The 14,501-nt window shown below is 38.7% G+C and overlaps 1 protein-coding gene across 13 annotated transcripts in view; it reads right to left on the reverse strand.

Moving 5' to 3' along the window:
- Positions 1-14,501, reverse strand: part of ENOX1 (ecto-NOX disulfide-thiol exchanger 1) — a 366,745-nt gene that overhangs the window by 71,923 nt on the left and 280,321 nt on the right. For all 13 annotated transcript variants that reach the window (XM_048926238.1, XM_048968963.1, XM_048925786.1 and 10 more), the window contains one exon: positions 9,223-9,435. In XM_048926238.1, coding sequence (XP_048782195.1) covers positions 9,223-9,435 — 213 coding nt within the window. The remainder of the gene's footprint in view (positions 1-9,222; positions 9,436-14,501) is intronic.

Consider the following 14,501-nt stretch of genomic DNA (forward strand, 5'->3'; position numbering starts at 1 on the left):
ACCAAAACAAAAACAAAACAAAACAACAAAACAGACACCTTGAAATAAACTGAAGATAGTGAAGAACCGAGATGATGAGTGAAATCTAAGCAGATGCAACAAAGTGAAAGGACTCCCTCTAAGTGATAATTTGCTGGGGATCTTGCAGCTTACGATGCTCCCTGGAGATCAGGAGGGCTATATTTGTTTCAGGCATAATATGATTTCCTTTGCTGAAGCAAGTAAGCAGAACAAAAAAATAACATTCTCACACATTTTTCTGTGGGAACATTTACTTCTCCATTTGCTGCCGTATCTTATGTTCCCCTGCCCACCATGAGTTTTCCCCCTTCTCTTTTTTTTTGTTTACTGCCACCTTTTTCATCTAAAATGATTTTTGCTCCCTTTTGATGGACAATTCCATCTTTCCCTCCCACTCACTGTATCCCTTTCCCAAACTCCCATCATTTCCTGCCCCTCTAACATCTCTATCATCATCACAAATGACACCATTTGGGAAAAATCCAATGACTGGAAATAAAGCAAGAGTTGTACCTACTGAAGGAAGTAAATATTTCAACCAAACGTAGTTGCATAGATTATTAACATTTTTATTTTCAAGGTTTCTTCATTCACTCATAAGTGGTCTAAACAATTTTAAATGTGCAAGTCCCTCTAACCCTACACAGTAAGACAGCTTAAGTACAAGTGCAGATTTCCATGGGAATCAAGAACATGCTTCTTTACTTTGAACCTTCCTATATAACCTACAGGATCCAGGTAAATGGGATGAATTGTTAAAATGGTGTCTTAGACACAAATCTCTTGGGAGAGAGAGCTTTTATTCTTCTGTAAAGCAGCATGCATATTTAATGGTCTACACGAAGAAGAAAAAAAAGTGTTAAAAATAACAGGACAAGAGCTTTTGCTGAAATTCTGGATGCACATAAATCGATACCAAGATTCCTATTGACTTCAGGTGGAGTGAAAGCTACACACAGTGGAAGAAACAAAGCAACCCAAGGAAAATGAAGCATAAAGGAAAAAGCTATCTGAAACACTACAGGTTGCAACCACAAAGGCTTACATTGCCAGAAAACGGTGAAGAATTATAAGAATGTGAGACAAAACAGAAACAGAGTCTTTCATGTCTATTCTCTGTCACAGCAGACGCATCCAAGATAGAAATGCTTTTCAGAACACGTGTACGCTAGACAGGAAATGGGAGGACAAATAAAGAAGAATAGAGATACCCAGCTGAGATTTACTGGACAAATTATCAGTATAGAAGCAAGCAAACAGCATGCCTACTAAATGAACTAATCAAAAAGTACTGGATGGGTTGTGGAGGTTATTTTGTACTTAATATTTTTTTTAGAAGTACACTAAAGTAGAATGTAATAGTGGCAACTAATGACAGGAATGATTAATGTTTTTATTTATATTATAGTGGCACTCTATGACACCAACTGAGATCTGGGCTGCACTGTAAAAACACATTATATGACTCAATCTTTTTCACAAAGAGCCTAATGATGACCTAAAAATTGCATATAAAGTAAGCTCCTATTTTTGAATTAGTCACTGGCAAAAGAAAGAAAAAAAGACTGTAAGACTGAACAATTAAAGAGCATGAAAATCCATTTAAAAGTTGTTATTAATGCAGAGCAATTGAAAGAATACTCAGAAAACATGAATGCATATAAAAAGTCTGACTGCTAAGCGAATTTTAACTAGAATGCTTATAATATCTGTAATGAAACCAGTTTCATTTATATTACTAAGAGAATATACTAAAGAGTTCAAAGATTATTGGCAAAAAAGAACTGTGATGCTGTATTTAAAGCAAATCTGATAAGATGGTAATTTTAGTAATCACCAATGTGTCAGTGAAAATGCTACCTTTTCAAAAGTAAGAGAGGAACTTTCGAAGTGAAATTAGGAAGAAAAACAAAACTTACTTATTCCAATCTCCTTTCGAGAAAATCTCAAAAAAGATTTTTAATATTTTTATTCCTTTTCTTTATATTAAAATTCAGATTATATCTCTGAATGCACTGATAATGTTAAAGCAGATTAAATCATATCCGGAGAGATATGAAAATGAACTGTCTAGAAGTAAGCATAATTTTATTAAATCTGTTCAGAATACATCCACTCTCCATCATATTTGAAAAGTTGTGGCTGTCAGGCAAAGTCCCTGGTGACTGGAAAAAAATATCACTCCCATCTTTAAAAACTGAGAAAGTAAGACCAGTGAGCTACAGGCCAGCGAGCCTTGTGTCTGTGCCTGGGAAGATCATGGAGCTGATTTTCCAGGAAGATATACCAAGGCACATATGAGATGAGGAGGTGAACTGAGGCAGCCAAGATGGCTTCAAGATGGGCAGATTTTGCTTGACCGATCTGATGGCCTTCTATGATGGATTGACAATGTCAGTAGAAAACGAAAGGGCAACTGATACTGGACTGCCTGGACTTCTAGAAGGCTTTTGGTATGGTCTTATACTACATCCTTATCTCTAAATTGCAAAAATATGGATTTGAAGGGTGGACTATTCAGTGGATAAATATTTAGCTGCATGGCCACAGACAGAGGGTTTTTGTTGGAGACCAGTCGTGAGTAGTGCCCAATAGGGTTCTGCCTTGGGACTGGTGCTTTTCATCTGTATGAACAGCTTAGGCAATGGGATTGAGTGCACCCTCAGCAAGTCTGATTATGACACCAAGCTGAGTGGTACAGTTGATACAATAGAAGGAAGAGATGCCATCCAGAAGGACCCGGACAGGCTTGAAAAGTGGGCCCATGTGATTCTAATAAAGTTCAACAAGGCCCAATACAAGATGAACTTGGGGTTGGGGCAATCCTAGATATGTATACAGACTGGGAGAAGAACTTGAGAGCAGCCCAGCAGTGAAGGATTTAGGGGTTCTGGCGGATGAAAAGTTGGACATGAGTAAGTGGCGTACACTTGCAGCCTGGAAGGCCAGCAGTATCCTGACATGCATCAAAAGAGGGGTGGCCAGCAGGGAGTAGGGGAGGATTGATTTCTCTACTCTGCCTTCATGATGCCTCATCTGGAGTACTACATACAGGTCTGGAGTCCCCAGCACAAAAATAAAGATGTGGAGCTGTTGGAGTGGATCCAGAAAAGGACCAGAAAGATGATGAGAGGGCTGGAACACTTCTCCTATGCAGAAAGGCTGAGGGAGTTGGGCCTGCACAGCTTGAAGATGAGAAGGCTCCGGAGAGACCTCACTATGGTCTTCCAGTAATAAAGGGGTCTTTATAAAGTAGAAGGAAGATCGACTTTTTATATGGTCTGATAGTGATAGGACAAGGAGGAACAGTTTTAAACTAAAAGAGGGAAGATTTAGATTAGATGTTAGGAAGAAATTCTTTACTCAGAGAGCATGAGGCACTGGCACAGGCTGCCCAGAGAAGCTGTGGGTACCCTAACCCTGTAGGTACTCAAAGCCTGTCTGGATAGGGTCCTGGGCAGCCTGAGCTGGTGGGTGGCAACCCTGCCCATGTCAGGGAGTTGGAACTAGATGATCTTTAAGGTCTCTTCTAACCCAAGCCATTCTATTGCTTAATAATGTCTGGATGAGGAGCTACGAGATACAGTTTAGTAGCTTGTGGTAGCAACGGTAGCGGAAGGACAGTTGGACTAGATGATCTTGTGGGTCCTTTCTAGCCCTGTGATTCTGTGATTCCGTGATTTCCCATCAGAGTTATTTCTCTTTAAGTCGTTTATTGTTTGTTTTATCAACTAGGAGAAATACATTGAATATTCTCAGTAATTTGATAAAATGTCAGAGCACTGTAATACACTGTTATGGTCATTCAGCAGAGAGGGCGGTGAGACTGGAGGTGCCAATCCTGATCTTTTCAAGGGGGAGAGAAACAGAGTTTTTCTCCTTGATTCTTCAAGAATAGCCCTACTGAGTCAACACAAAGGTGTATTTAGCCTCACAAACCTGTCATGAATAAAAGCAGCAAGTTAAGTAGATAAATATAATTTCCCAATTTGAGGTTCCTTTGGTTTCAGAAACCAAACGCTGTGTATCTCTTTGCTGTTACCTCTATGTACATTTTACATAAAATGCATCAGCACAAGAAAGCAAACAAGATTACTGGCAGCAGAAAGAAGTGGCAGGCACTCCATATATTGAATTGTGGAGTGAAAATTAGTTTCTCTCGGTAGCAAGGTGGAAAGAATACCTACAAGATGGATAGGTATGGACTACATAGTTTAGACCTTAAGATCATTTTCAAAAAACAAAAGCACATAGAATTGTCATGAAATTCTGGTTGATGATGCTGTGCACTTATTTTAGATGGTGCTTTTTAGTTGCTGTGGATGCCTCCTCACATCCTTCCTTATCCCTTTCAGGAAAGTGCAGTAGAGCATCTACATGACAATTGTTAGATTCAGAGAACCACACCGTGTCATTCTGATCACAGCTCCTTGCATAACTAGGATACCACTCACGTACACACGGACTTTTCCTCTGCTGGCTTGTGGGTTGTGTGACAAAGGTGCACCACTGGTATAATGAAAATTGCAGTACTTTTTCTGACCCTCTCAGTAGTCAGCTTGTTGTCCAGGCAAAAGTAGTGACTCACTGAGATGCTTTTTCCTTCTCTTAAAAAGAATAAATAAAGGCGTTTTTATCCACTTATTCAAATCCTCATATTTTAAGATTATATAAGCAGCTCCAAACTATATGGCATTAATCCTTGATTACAATTATAGCTGTACCAAGAAAAAGATTTCAGTATTGTTTCAGTTAGTGGCAAAATTTGTTTTCAGTACAAATACTTCAGCAATTCCAGTGAGAATTGCATCTTTTCTCTTAAAAAATGTACTTAACTTCGTAACAGTTTTGTTTTTGTTATTATAATGACATAGTGTTTAGTAGCTGAACTGGAAAAAAAAGTGTTGTGTAGCTTGCCTATGAGGTCTGCTGCAAATATTAGGATGGCCTACTGGGGCATATTGGGCCAGTTGGAGTGCTAGAGATTGCTACATTGAATTGCCACTGGATTTCCTAATGTCAAAAGTAGGGTTGTTATTTAGCCATTGTGAATAAAAGTTAAGATGATGACGTTTAGACATGTCTAAGAGATTTAGAAGTCTACATCCTGTTTTCAAAAACTGCTTATTGAGTCAGTGAACCAACTAATACTTGCCAAGGTAGGATGAGAACCTGCAGCATATCTCTTCTCCTTGATGCCAACTAATGCACAGAGGGATCCCAAGGTTTCTAGAAAGTGGCTTCCCTTTCCAGTGATCCCACATCCATCAAGAGGTAAGGACATATCTGTCATTAGTTACAGCAGAATAAATACTGCAGCTGAAGGTCTATCACATGCCCTATGGGATGTCAACAATCCCTTTCAGGGCACCTTACCACTTGAAGTGGTCTTGAAAGGAGGGAGGCTTACGTACAGTTCTTTCACTAGCATTCAGGGTTTTTAAACGTTACACAATAAAGATTGTTCTGACCATTAGGCACCAAAATTTGCTGAAGGCCTACTGAAATCTACCACAGGACAAAGATGTAATCTGGACAGGAAGCTCTTGGGGAGAAACTACCTTCCCACTCTTACTCCACAGCACACAAAAGACAGTTTCATAGGCTCTGAAAGGGACTTGGTGTCTAAGAACCTGGAAGATTCATCCAATAGACTGACAAAAATTACCAAGTAGAAAGGTGTCATTAGCTGCTCAGTACTCAACCATGGAGAACTTCAGTTAATTACACCATTTGTCTATCTACCTGCATTTGGGGACACCCCCATCTCTTTGTCTAATTCTTGGGATACCAAATTTATATTTGAACGAGGGATTTTGGCTCTTATTCACCAAGAGGTACTTTAAAAAACATTGTCTAGGGGCATTGCACAAAGTAGTTTGAAACCTCAGTAAGAAACAGATTAAATTTACAATGAAGGGATGAGAAACTCAGAGGAAAAAAAATGCAGCTTTGGTGTAGTCTGAAAAACAACCCAGTGCAGATGTCTCTAGGGCTTCCATTTCTTCCATTTCTCTTAAACATGAAGATCAACATCTACAAGCCTTAGGCTAAAAAAGGTGGTTTGGGAGGAAATGGAAAGGAGATACATGGAAAGTCTGAGAGTAGTGTCACATGCAGTGGTGTTATGGAAGCAAAATGGAAGAATTTAGAAATGAAACCACAAAGACAGAACGATCCACATTTCAAGTACAGATTCAAATCTAGAAAAAATAGGTAACTTAACAAAAAGAAGAAGGTAATGGGCGTTTTTCTGTCTTGGTCCTTTAAATAACTGAAGAAGCATTACATGAAGGCTAAAACCCTCTGTAGAACTTAAATCAGAGGCTGTAGGTTGGTGATATGAGAAAGGCAATACTTTATTTTGCTGATTATCCTGGAACAAATATCTTGGTTGGGTAATTAATCCATGTCCTGAACATTTGACCCAAATTTTTAGGGGTAATTCACTTAGGTAAACTTCTAAATACCTGCAAGCAGATGGTAGCAGGAATTTCAATACCTGTACTTCATTAGTGTCTGGGCCAATAAACTGAAATGTTCTGGTCACAGAAATCCTCAGTTTTATACTGAGACCCATACAGAGAGTACATGTGTTCCAAGTCAGTGCACTTCCAGTCCACTATTTCTTCTTCATTCCCCATAATGCACATTGCTTCAATTCTGACATTTATAACTAACACGAGGATCTACCCTTCTGTATTAAGACTGTCTACTCCAAACTAAGCATGTAGAAGTTGGACATCTGGTGCTGGTTCCCTGTGAGTCCTCTATGGGGAGCAGAGAATAAAAGGCATTGCCAAGGGATGATTCATCTCACTGGAAGAGTACTACCAGGTGGATCTGATGACTCATCATCTTGAAATACATATTTTTCTCTACTGGATGCACAAAAGGCCCAGAATGGTCAGTTCAGAGTTGGACATCTGACTTAGAACATGACACACTATTTTAAAAGTACTGTAATATCTGTGTCAAATGACTACAAAGCTGGAGCATTATGTTAGACTTTCAGATCCTACTGCAGAACAGCAGAGCTGATTTTAGTCACTCTGCAGAATTTAATAGAGCAGCCATGTATTTTGGACAATCATTATTTTCAGATTCATATTAAGTGATATATTGTAGCTCATTATATAGGGTTGTGGGAAAACAATAGAAAAAGAGGTATAAAAACATTCCTCAGATATTCAAATACAAGAAAATTCTTGAAAAAAGGAAGCTCATTTCACAGTCTCCATGTTTAGCAATCTTAGGCATATACATGGGTAAAGCAAAACATCATCCATCTGTTCATAGCAACTTTGCAGAGAATTTTGATAAGACATTAATGCTAATAATGGCCAATGTTTATGATGCTTATAAAATAACCAATGTGAAGCATCTGCAAAGCTCATAAAATTTGTTCTTATAAAATCCATGGCATGTAACACCTTTCTCTGAGCCTGTGCTTTTGCTGACCTTGTCCTCACAGGCCAGATCTGCCAGAAATTCTTCTTCCAGGCCATTGCTGTGACTGCGTCACTCTGAGAATCATGTTTTGAAGCCAGACCTATTTCTGTTTCTGTACATTGAACATTCAGCACATTACAGGAACAAACCAGATAGCCAAACTGCAAGTTCCCACCTGAAACTACAGGGATCTCCATTTCCAAGTGACAGATGTTCCACAACAGTTGGTGACAAACGAGCTAATTTAGACAGATTTAACTAACGTTCAGCCTGCTGACAATGGGGGATTATTCTGAATGCAAGCTAAAGAAGGTATTTCTGAATACTAGGGCTGGCTGTTGCACACAGAAATGCAGAGGCCCTGATGTGAATTGAACAGCATGGCCATGCATGGTGCCTGTATCTTACCTCCTCACACTGTCTTTCAGTAGCTGAGATAGAGGACATTGACTAGCAAATTACTGAGCAAATTAGCTGTTTTTAAAAATTTACTCACTGAACATATGTCCACAGAAATCAAGTGCCTTTGTCCCATATTCTTCCTCCCTAAGTTCAGGAGTCTAAACTCTTTGGGTTGGGAGACAACGCTCTCTGTCATCTAGGCAAAAAAAGGTTTTCCTAATCGAGGAAGCTAGGGCAAGACCATCTAAACTTCTGCTCTTGGCCATAACTTTTGGGGGAACCGAGGGACCAGAAAAATAGTGCGGAAAAGCTTTTAGGGTTTTTGTATTTATAGAAAGACGAGATTTATGTATTTATAGAAAGATTCAGAAATTGCAATGCTTCAACTCTGTTGTTCTCCATCTGGTAAATTCTCTCAGTTTATGTTATTAATTTCCATACTAGTTCCAGTCTCCACTTGAGTATCTTTAAGCTTCTTGCTTGAGCAGCATCATGTAATTTCACAATGTGGCAGTTAGATGAAGGAGATGGACCCAAAGATATTGTAGAGACAAGTTAAAAACAGCAACAATTAAATTTCTTTTTCTTGCCTTTTTTTTTAATTTTTTTTTCTTTTTTCTTTTTTCTCTTTCTTCTATCTCTTCTTTTTATTCTATCCCTTTGAAGAACACTTTTAGGCAAGTATCCTGATTGCTTTTTTATGAAGGAATCCCATTAAGGCAACTTCATTGATTATATTTCTGTTCTAAGGAAATAGCTGCCAGCACTAAATATTTAAGACCGTTTATCTGCCAAATTAATACTGGCATTGTATCAGCTGAGTAGTCCTGATGCCAGAAGCAGCACAGCAAATTCTTCTACTGTGGGAGTGGCCTGGTACACTGTGAATATATTCCTAAAAGTTGCTGAATCCTATTGCCTTTTCCCTAAATCCAGGCTAAAAATATAACCTAATTGTCCTCTATTCTGTAACTGGCCTAGTTAACTAGCTGCATCTCACAGGTTACAAATCACTTCACAAAGGCACAGTCTTTTTTTAGAGCAGCAAGGCTTCTGTCTGGTTTGTTCCTGAAGTGTTAGGTCTACGTAACTGTAGACATTATGCATAGAGCACGTTTTTGTCTGTTAATAAAAGAACTACTGAAACTTTGCTCACCTTGAGAAATAAGCTCTTAGGAATGGTCCTTGTTCCTCCAAATTGCCATAGAGTATGAAATAGGATATGAAGTAGAATATGACTGCATTGCAACTACTTACCCCCAAGCAAACAAACAAACAAACAAAAAAAACCACTACCACCACCACCACCATCACTACAACACCACTGGACAAAAAGAAGTTACTTACATTGAGTCAGGATCCCTGTTAAGGCATTTTTAAAACTCTCCTTGGCTTGCTCCATCTCTTGCTCATGAGCGGCCTTTTCATTCATGAGACGGCGAACGTGGCTGTTTGCAGACTGCACCATTGAATAGAACTGGTTTGCAGAGCGACGATTCACCTCGCCTCGCTCAATCCAGGTTAGCAGCACTGTGATGGCCTCTGAAAACTTGCTATCATCTAGAACAATCAAAGCACAGGTTTTAAACTGCAAGTATAAATACCCTTCCAAGGACATGCTTTCTGCTCTGTGTTGCATTAAAATCACTATAAATCATGCTCGTGGTACACCATTTGGTGCAACTTTTGGGTCCCTTGTTCTATCAGATGAAGGAAGCAAGCTCTACCCTAGGTAGGTCCAGAAATCTGCCATCAGGACCTGTTTTCTGCTCATTTTAATAGCCTTCTCGCAGTAAAAAGCAGCCTCCACCTTCCACCGCTTGACTCCTCTCTTTTGCAACAGCTCTCTTAAGCTGTTCAGCAATTTGAAATGACCTTAGAGTAGAGTGAGACATTTATGTTACCAGATCCACTGAAGAAATGAAATTTGTCCTCATTAATCAGTGTGGTCAAACGCTCAGTCTGGGAGCCTGTGCTCAGCCCTACTTTTGTCAACAGATTTCACTAACATCACATTCTTAATTAATGAACAATAAGTAATCTGAACAATTCCTGCTTGAAGCACTGATTAATTACAAGGAACTGCTCTGAGCAGATGATGCGTCTGTATTTGTTTTGTATTTTGTGTTTGTCTGTGTTTCATTTAAAATATTTTTCTTAAAGCAGTCCAAATGAATCCAGACACATACGTGGAGTACTTCTTTTGGATTACCATTCAGGTAAATGAAGTTATATGTCTCTGCAAGAAGATCAAGAAAACCTAGTGGTTAGATTTCATGCACTCTCTCCCCAAGTAATCTTATTTCCTCTGACAGTGCTCTCAGCTTTGTCAGAAGACTCTTAATGTGGCATCCATTACACTTCCGGCTTCATCGGGGTTAAGAAGACACATTTCTTTTTAAGTTCAATTTAGGCTGAACTGCAAGAAAATGTTATTACAACAAAGTGTCTTCCTGTGGAAGCATTTCTGTGCAATTTGATCTTGCTTTTTCCATAGATTTTTATTCTATAAAACTTCAATTTCCCAATAAATCATTTTAAACAGCTCATCTGGTCCTTGCTGTTTAGATTTCTTCATGCATTTTACATGGCAGGTATACTTTTCTGAAAGAAAAAGCATGCTGTTATGGTATAGAGAAGTAGCGTGATTATAACCAAAAGACAATTAAAATGAAAACTAGAAGATATTAAGACCAGCCAAAAGACATTTAAAATGAAAATTGGACAATATTAAAACCTACCAAAAGACATTTAAAATGAAAATTGGAAGATATTAAAACCGACCAACTGTGTTGGAGGATACAGAAATGTGGAACATTGTAGGACTGTGCATTCTATGTGCAAAGAATAATGAAATACTAATACTCAAGTGATGATTTGGGCTTTTATTCTCAATCAGCAATCACTGCCCTAAAAGGCAAGGAGCCTGAAGTGCAGAGAGGACAAGTGACACGCTCTGTGCCCACAGCTCTGCAAAGAATAGATTTTACATTGCCTGATCTTTAGCATCTTATTAACTAAAACATGCTTTCAGCTACAGCAATGGGATTTGCTTGCCACAGCTGGATAGGCATGTTCACTCAAGATGCCTGAAAAAAACCCTTGCAAAATAAGAGCATCATAACATCCTATCTCTGCATGATGTCTTTTTATGCTAACGTGATTAATCGTCATCATCATTCATTAAATAATTGTCTGTGAGAAGGAAAAGACAGTCAGGTATCTTTATTTTCCATATTGTTCCCTTTCATTAGTCTCCACTTTCTAGTTTTTCTGGCTGCAAACAAGGCAGGTATGTATTAATAGTCCCTGATGAGTGAATTAGCTGAATACAGGCCTCAAAATAATAATAATAAAAAAAGATATAAGTGAAACTTGTGCAAAGCCTCTTCACACAAACAAGCAAAAAATCTTTAAACTTGGATAACATCTTCAGCCTGCTGAAATGCATTGGAATTGGATGTCACAGATCCAGTATAGCCAAGAACTCATTCCTAGAACATAATGTTTATTGTAATTACAACAGTCAATAAGAATAACCTGTAAGGGCTGTGGGGAATGCTAGTATGCAATTTCTAACAATCTGTGGAGTCAGGTCATTCTGAGGATGTTAACACTGAGGATGTGGCTGGCCATGAGAAGAGAATAATGACACAAATCTTTTCTCTTGTAGACATCATTACCTGTTTCATTCTGTGTAATTTATCACCCAACACCAAAGTACCATTATGAATAAATTATCCTGTCCTATCTAGGTCAAAACACAAACAACAAAGTTGGGACTACCTCTGAAGAAGTACACCAGTGATGAAACAGTGTGCACAACTGGGCAAAAATGCTTCATGGAGCTGCATCAGGAAAATCAGATCCACAGAGCCATTTTCCCTTTTTCTTACTTTAATCTCTCCACAGTACATGGCCTCATGTTGTTTTGCTTCAGAATCTTCATGAAATGAAAACACTACTCCTTTTGTTTTGTTTTCATTGGGAACAGTTGGTATGTACAAGAGATGTTCTTAAACATGCCATCCGTCTGTCAGATAGATTCAGCCCATTTAAAAGGACATGCTGAAAGCCTGTTTTAACTTACTATCCTGCCAGAGAGCTGCAGAGGTCTGTGGGCCTGTTACAGTTAATTCATGGCTATGTACTATCAGGAATAAAAAACTAGCAATGGTAAACATCAGAATCTTCATTGATTACATAATTAGAAGATGCATTAAAAAATGCCAGAGGGTAATATATTCACAACAGGAGCACATTAGTTAGTAAAATCTTTTCTCTACTGATTCAAAATTTCCTTATTTTACCTTTTAGAAATAGAGAAGTTTGAAGTATTTTTCTATTCCAAACCCAAATGCTCAGTGGCTGGCACAAGGTAACTCACCGTGAATTAATTTTCTTCATCCAGAATGCGGTGACTCTTTCTGAGCAATCAGAGATTCACTTGGAAAATCAGATTTTTATACCGGATTGTTCATTTATATTTTATTTAGTAGATAAATAGCAGAAGAAATACAGCAATGGAATCTAATTTAAGCAGAGCATGAACTGTCATGATTGCAGCCATTCATTAAAAAAATAAAACAAACCTCCTAATTCTTTTCAAAATTATTCCCTTGAGGTAAGATGCACATAAATATACACTGTTTAAAAACATACTCTTAAAATAAATTCCTTTATGTAAGACATGCTTTCATATGTAATTGTTCCTTAAAAATGAGTACACGGTGGATTATTTCTTGCACTTAAATCTTTTCTTCTCCAAATTAGAGCATGCTTTAAGAAAGCAAGGTAGAAACCATCTCCTTCATGTCAGTCTCTGAGTTTGTAGCCCAAGGCTCCTTGCACAGTTAATGGAAAGAAATTGACATTTCCTGGGCATCAGTTATCCTCCAGCTGTCTACTTGAAGGTGAGGTGAACTGAGCCCCAAAAGTGCATGCTTTCCTCAATCAGCTGCAAAAGGAGCCTGAGGTGACCTGCTCAAATACAGCCATCTCTGCAAGAGTCATCGACATTTGGTCCAAGAAATTCCAACTATTATACAAGCACAGCAGCTGCAGAACACCTACACAGCATTTGTGTATGTGTGTTGGGTTTTCGAGTTATACTGTAAGCTGTGATGCATGCTGTGTCTTTTCATATACCCATCTACTGAGGACGGCTGGCTGGGTGTCTGTCACTAGAGACTTCCAGGTGCTGCTAGACTCAATCACATGCCTCTAGAGATAAGATATTTCAAATTCCTCTTATGTCAACTGAAGATATTTGGCACTTAAATCCTAGCTCACAACTTAGATGCAATGCAATATAAAGAAAAGAAAATGCATCCCTAGAGCTGTCTGGGAAATTGTCATAGGGGATATTTATATATAAAGAGGAACAATTTATTGACAAATGTTTTGCCCATTGACAAATTTTTGACAATATTGACAAATTGACAATATTGACAAATTTTTCTGCCCACAATTTGACCACCTGAAAGCAACCCCAAATGACATCAAATTCCTTATAGAAAAAAGCTATGACATGAATTGCTAACAAATAGCAAATTGGGAAAAAGCATTGGAAACAATGATGATACTCTCAGTTTATGGAGTTTCCCTGGTGTAAGGGCAGAACTCAATTCATAGTAATCAGAAATGCTGTGACTCTCAATGTTGAGCACATCCATAATGTGCTTTCACTACAGAGATTATGGTTTCTAAGGCCTTAGCCAATAGACAGGCTAGTCCATCACTCTGAAACTACTCAACCAATCTTAATATTTTTACATGCATAAATATATCTCAAATATATCCAGCTTTATGTTTTTGAACTTTGAGAGTAACATTATACGCTGAATTTTTACTTAGGGCAATGCCAAACACTAGGGCTCCAATTTCTTTTAGCTTTGTTAGTACCACAGCATCTTTTGAGTTGGAAGAGACTTTTAAAATTCCTCTAATCCAACTCCCCTGCAATGAACAGGGACACCTACAGCTAAATCAGGTTTCTCAGAGCCCCATCCAGCCTGACCTTTGGTGTTTCCAGAGACAATGAGGGCATCTACCACCTTCCTGGGCAACCTGTGCCAGTGCCTTATCACCTTTTCTATAAAAAGCTTTTTCCTTATACACAATCTAAATCTCCCTTTTTTTAGTCTGAAACAATTTTGCCCTGTCCTATTACAACAGCCCTGCTAAAAAGTCTGTCCCTTTCTTTCTTACAGCCCTCCTTTAGATACTGAAAAGCTGCTCTCAGGTCTCCCAGACCCTTCTCTTCTCCAGGCTGAACAGCCTCACCTCTTTCAGCCTGTCCTCATAGGAGAGGTGTTTCATCCCTTGGATTATTTTGGTGGCCCTTCTCTTGATGCACTCCAACAGGTCTATGTCTCTCCTGTTCTGAGAACTTCACATCTGGATATGTTCCCATCCTGGAGCTGCCCATCTCATCACAGCCCACTGCCAGAATTTCAAACTGAGCCCCGTCCTGCTGTCACAAATTGGACAGAGGCGAGCCAGGAGACTCCTTCACTCCATATAACTGCATGGGAAGATGTCTGACCAAGGCTAGTCTGACTTCTTTTGTTGGCCTATAACTAAGACTTCTCAATGGCAAGTGATGAATTCAAAATAGAAAATGA

This window comes from Lagopus muta, chromosome 1 (assembly GCF_023343835.1).
Source record: "Lagopus muta isolate bLagMut1 chromosome 1, bLagMut1 primary, whole genome shotgun sequence".
NCBI classification, from domain to species: Eukaryota; Metazoa; Chordata; class Aves; order Galliformes; family Phasianidae; genus Lagopus; species Lagopus muta.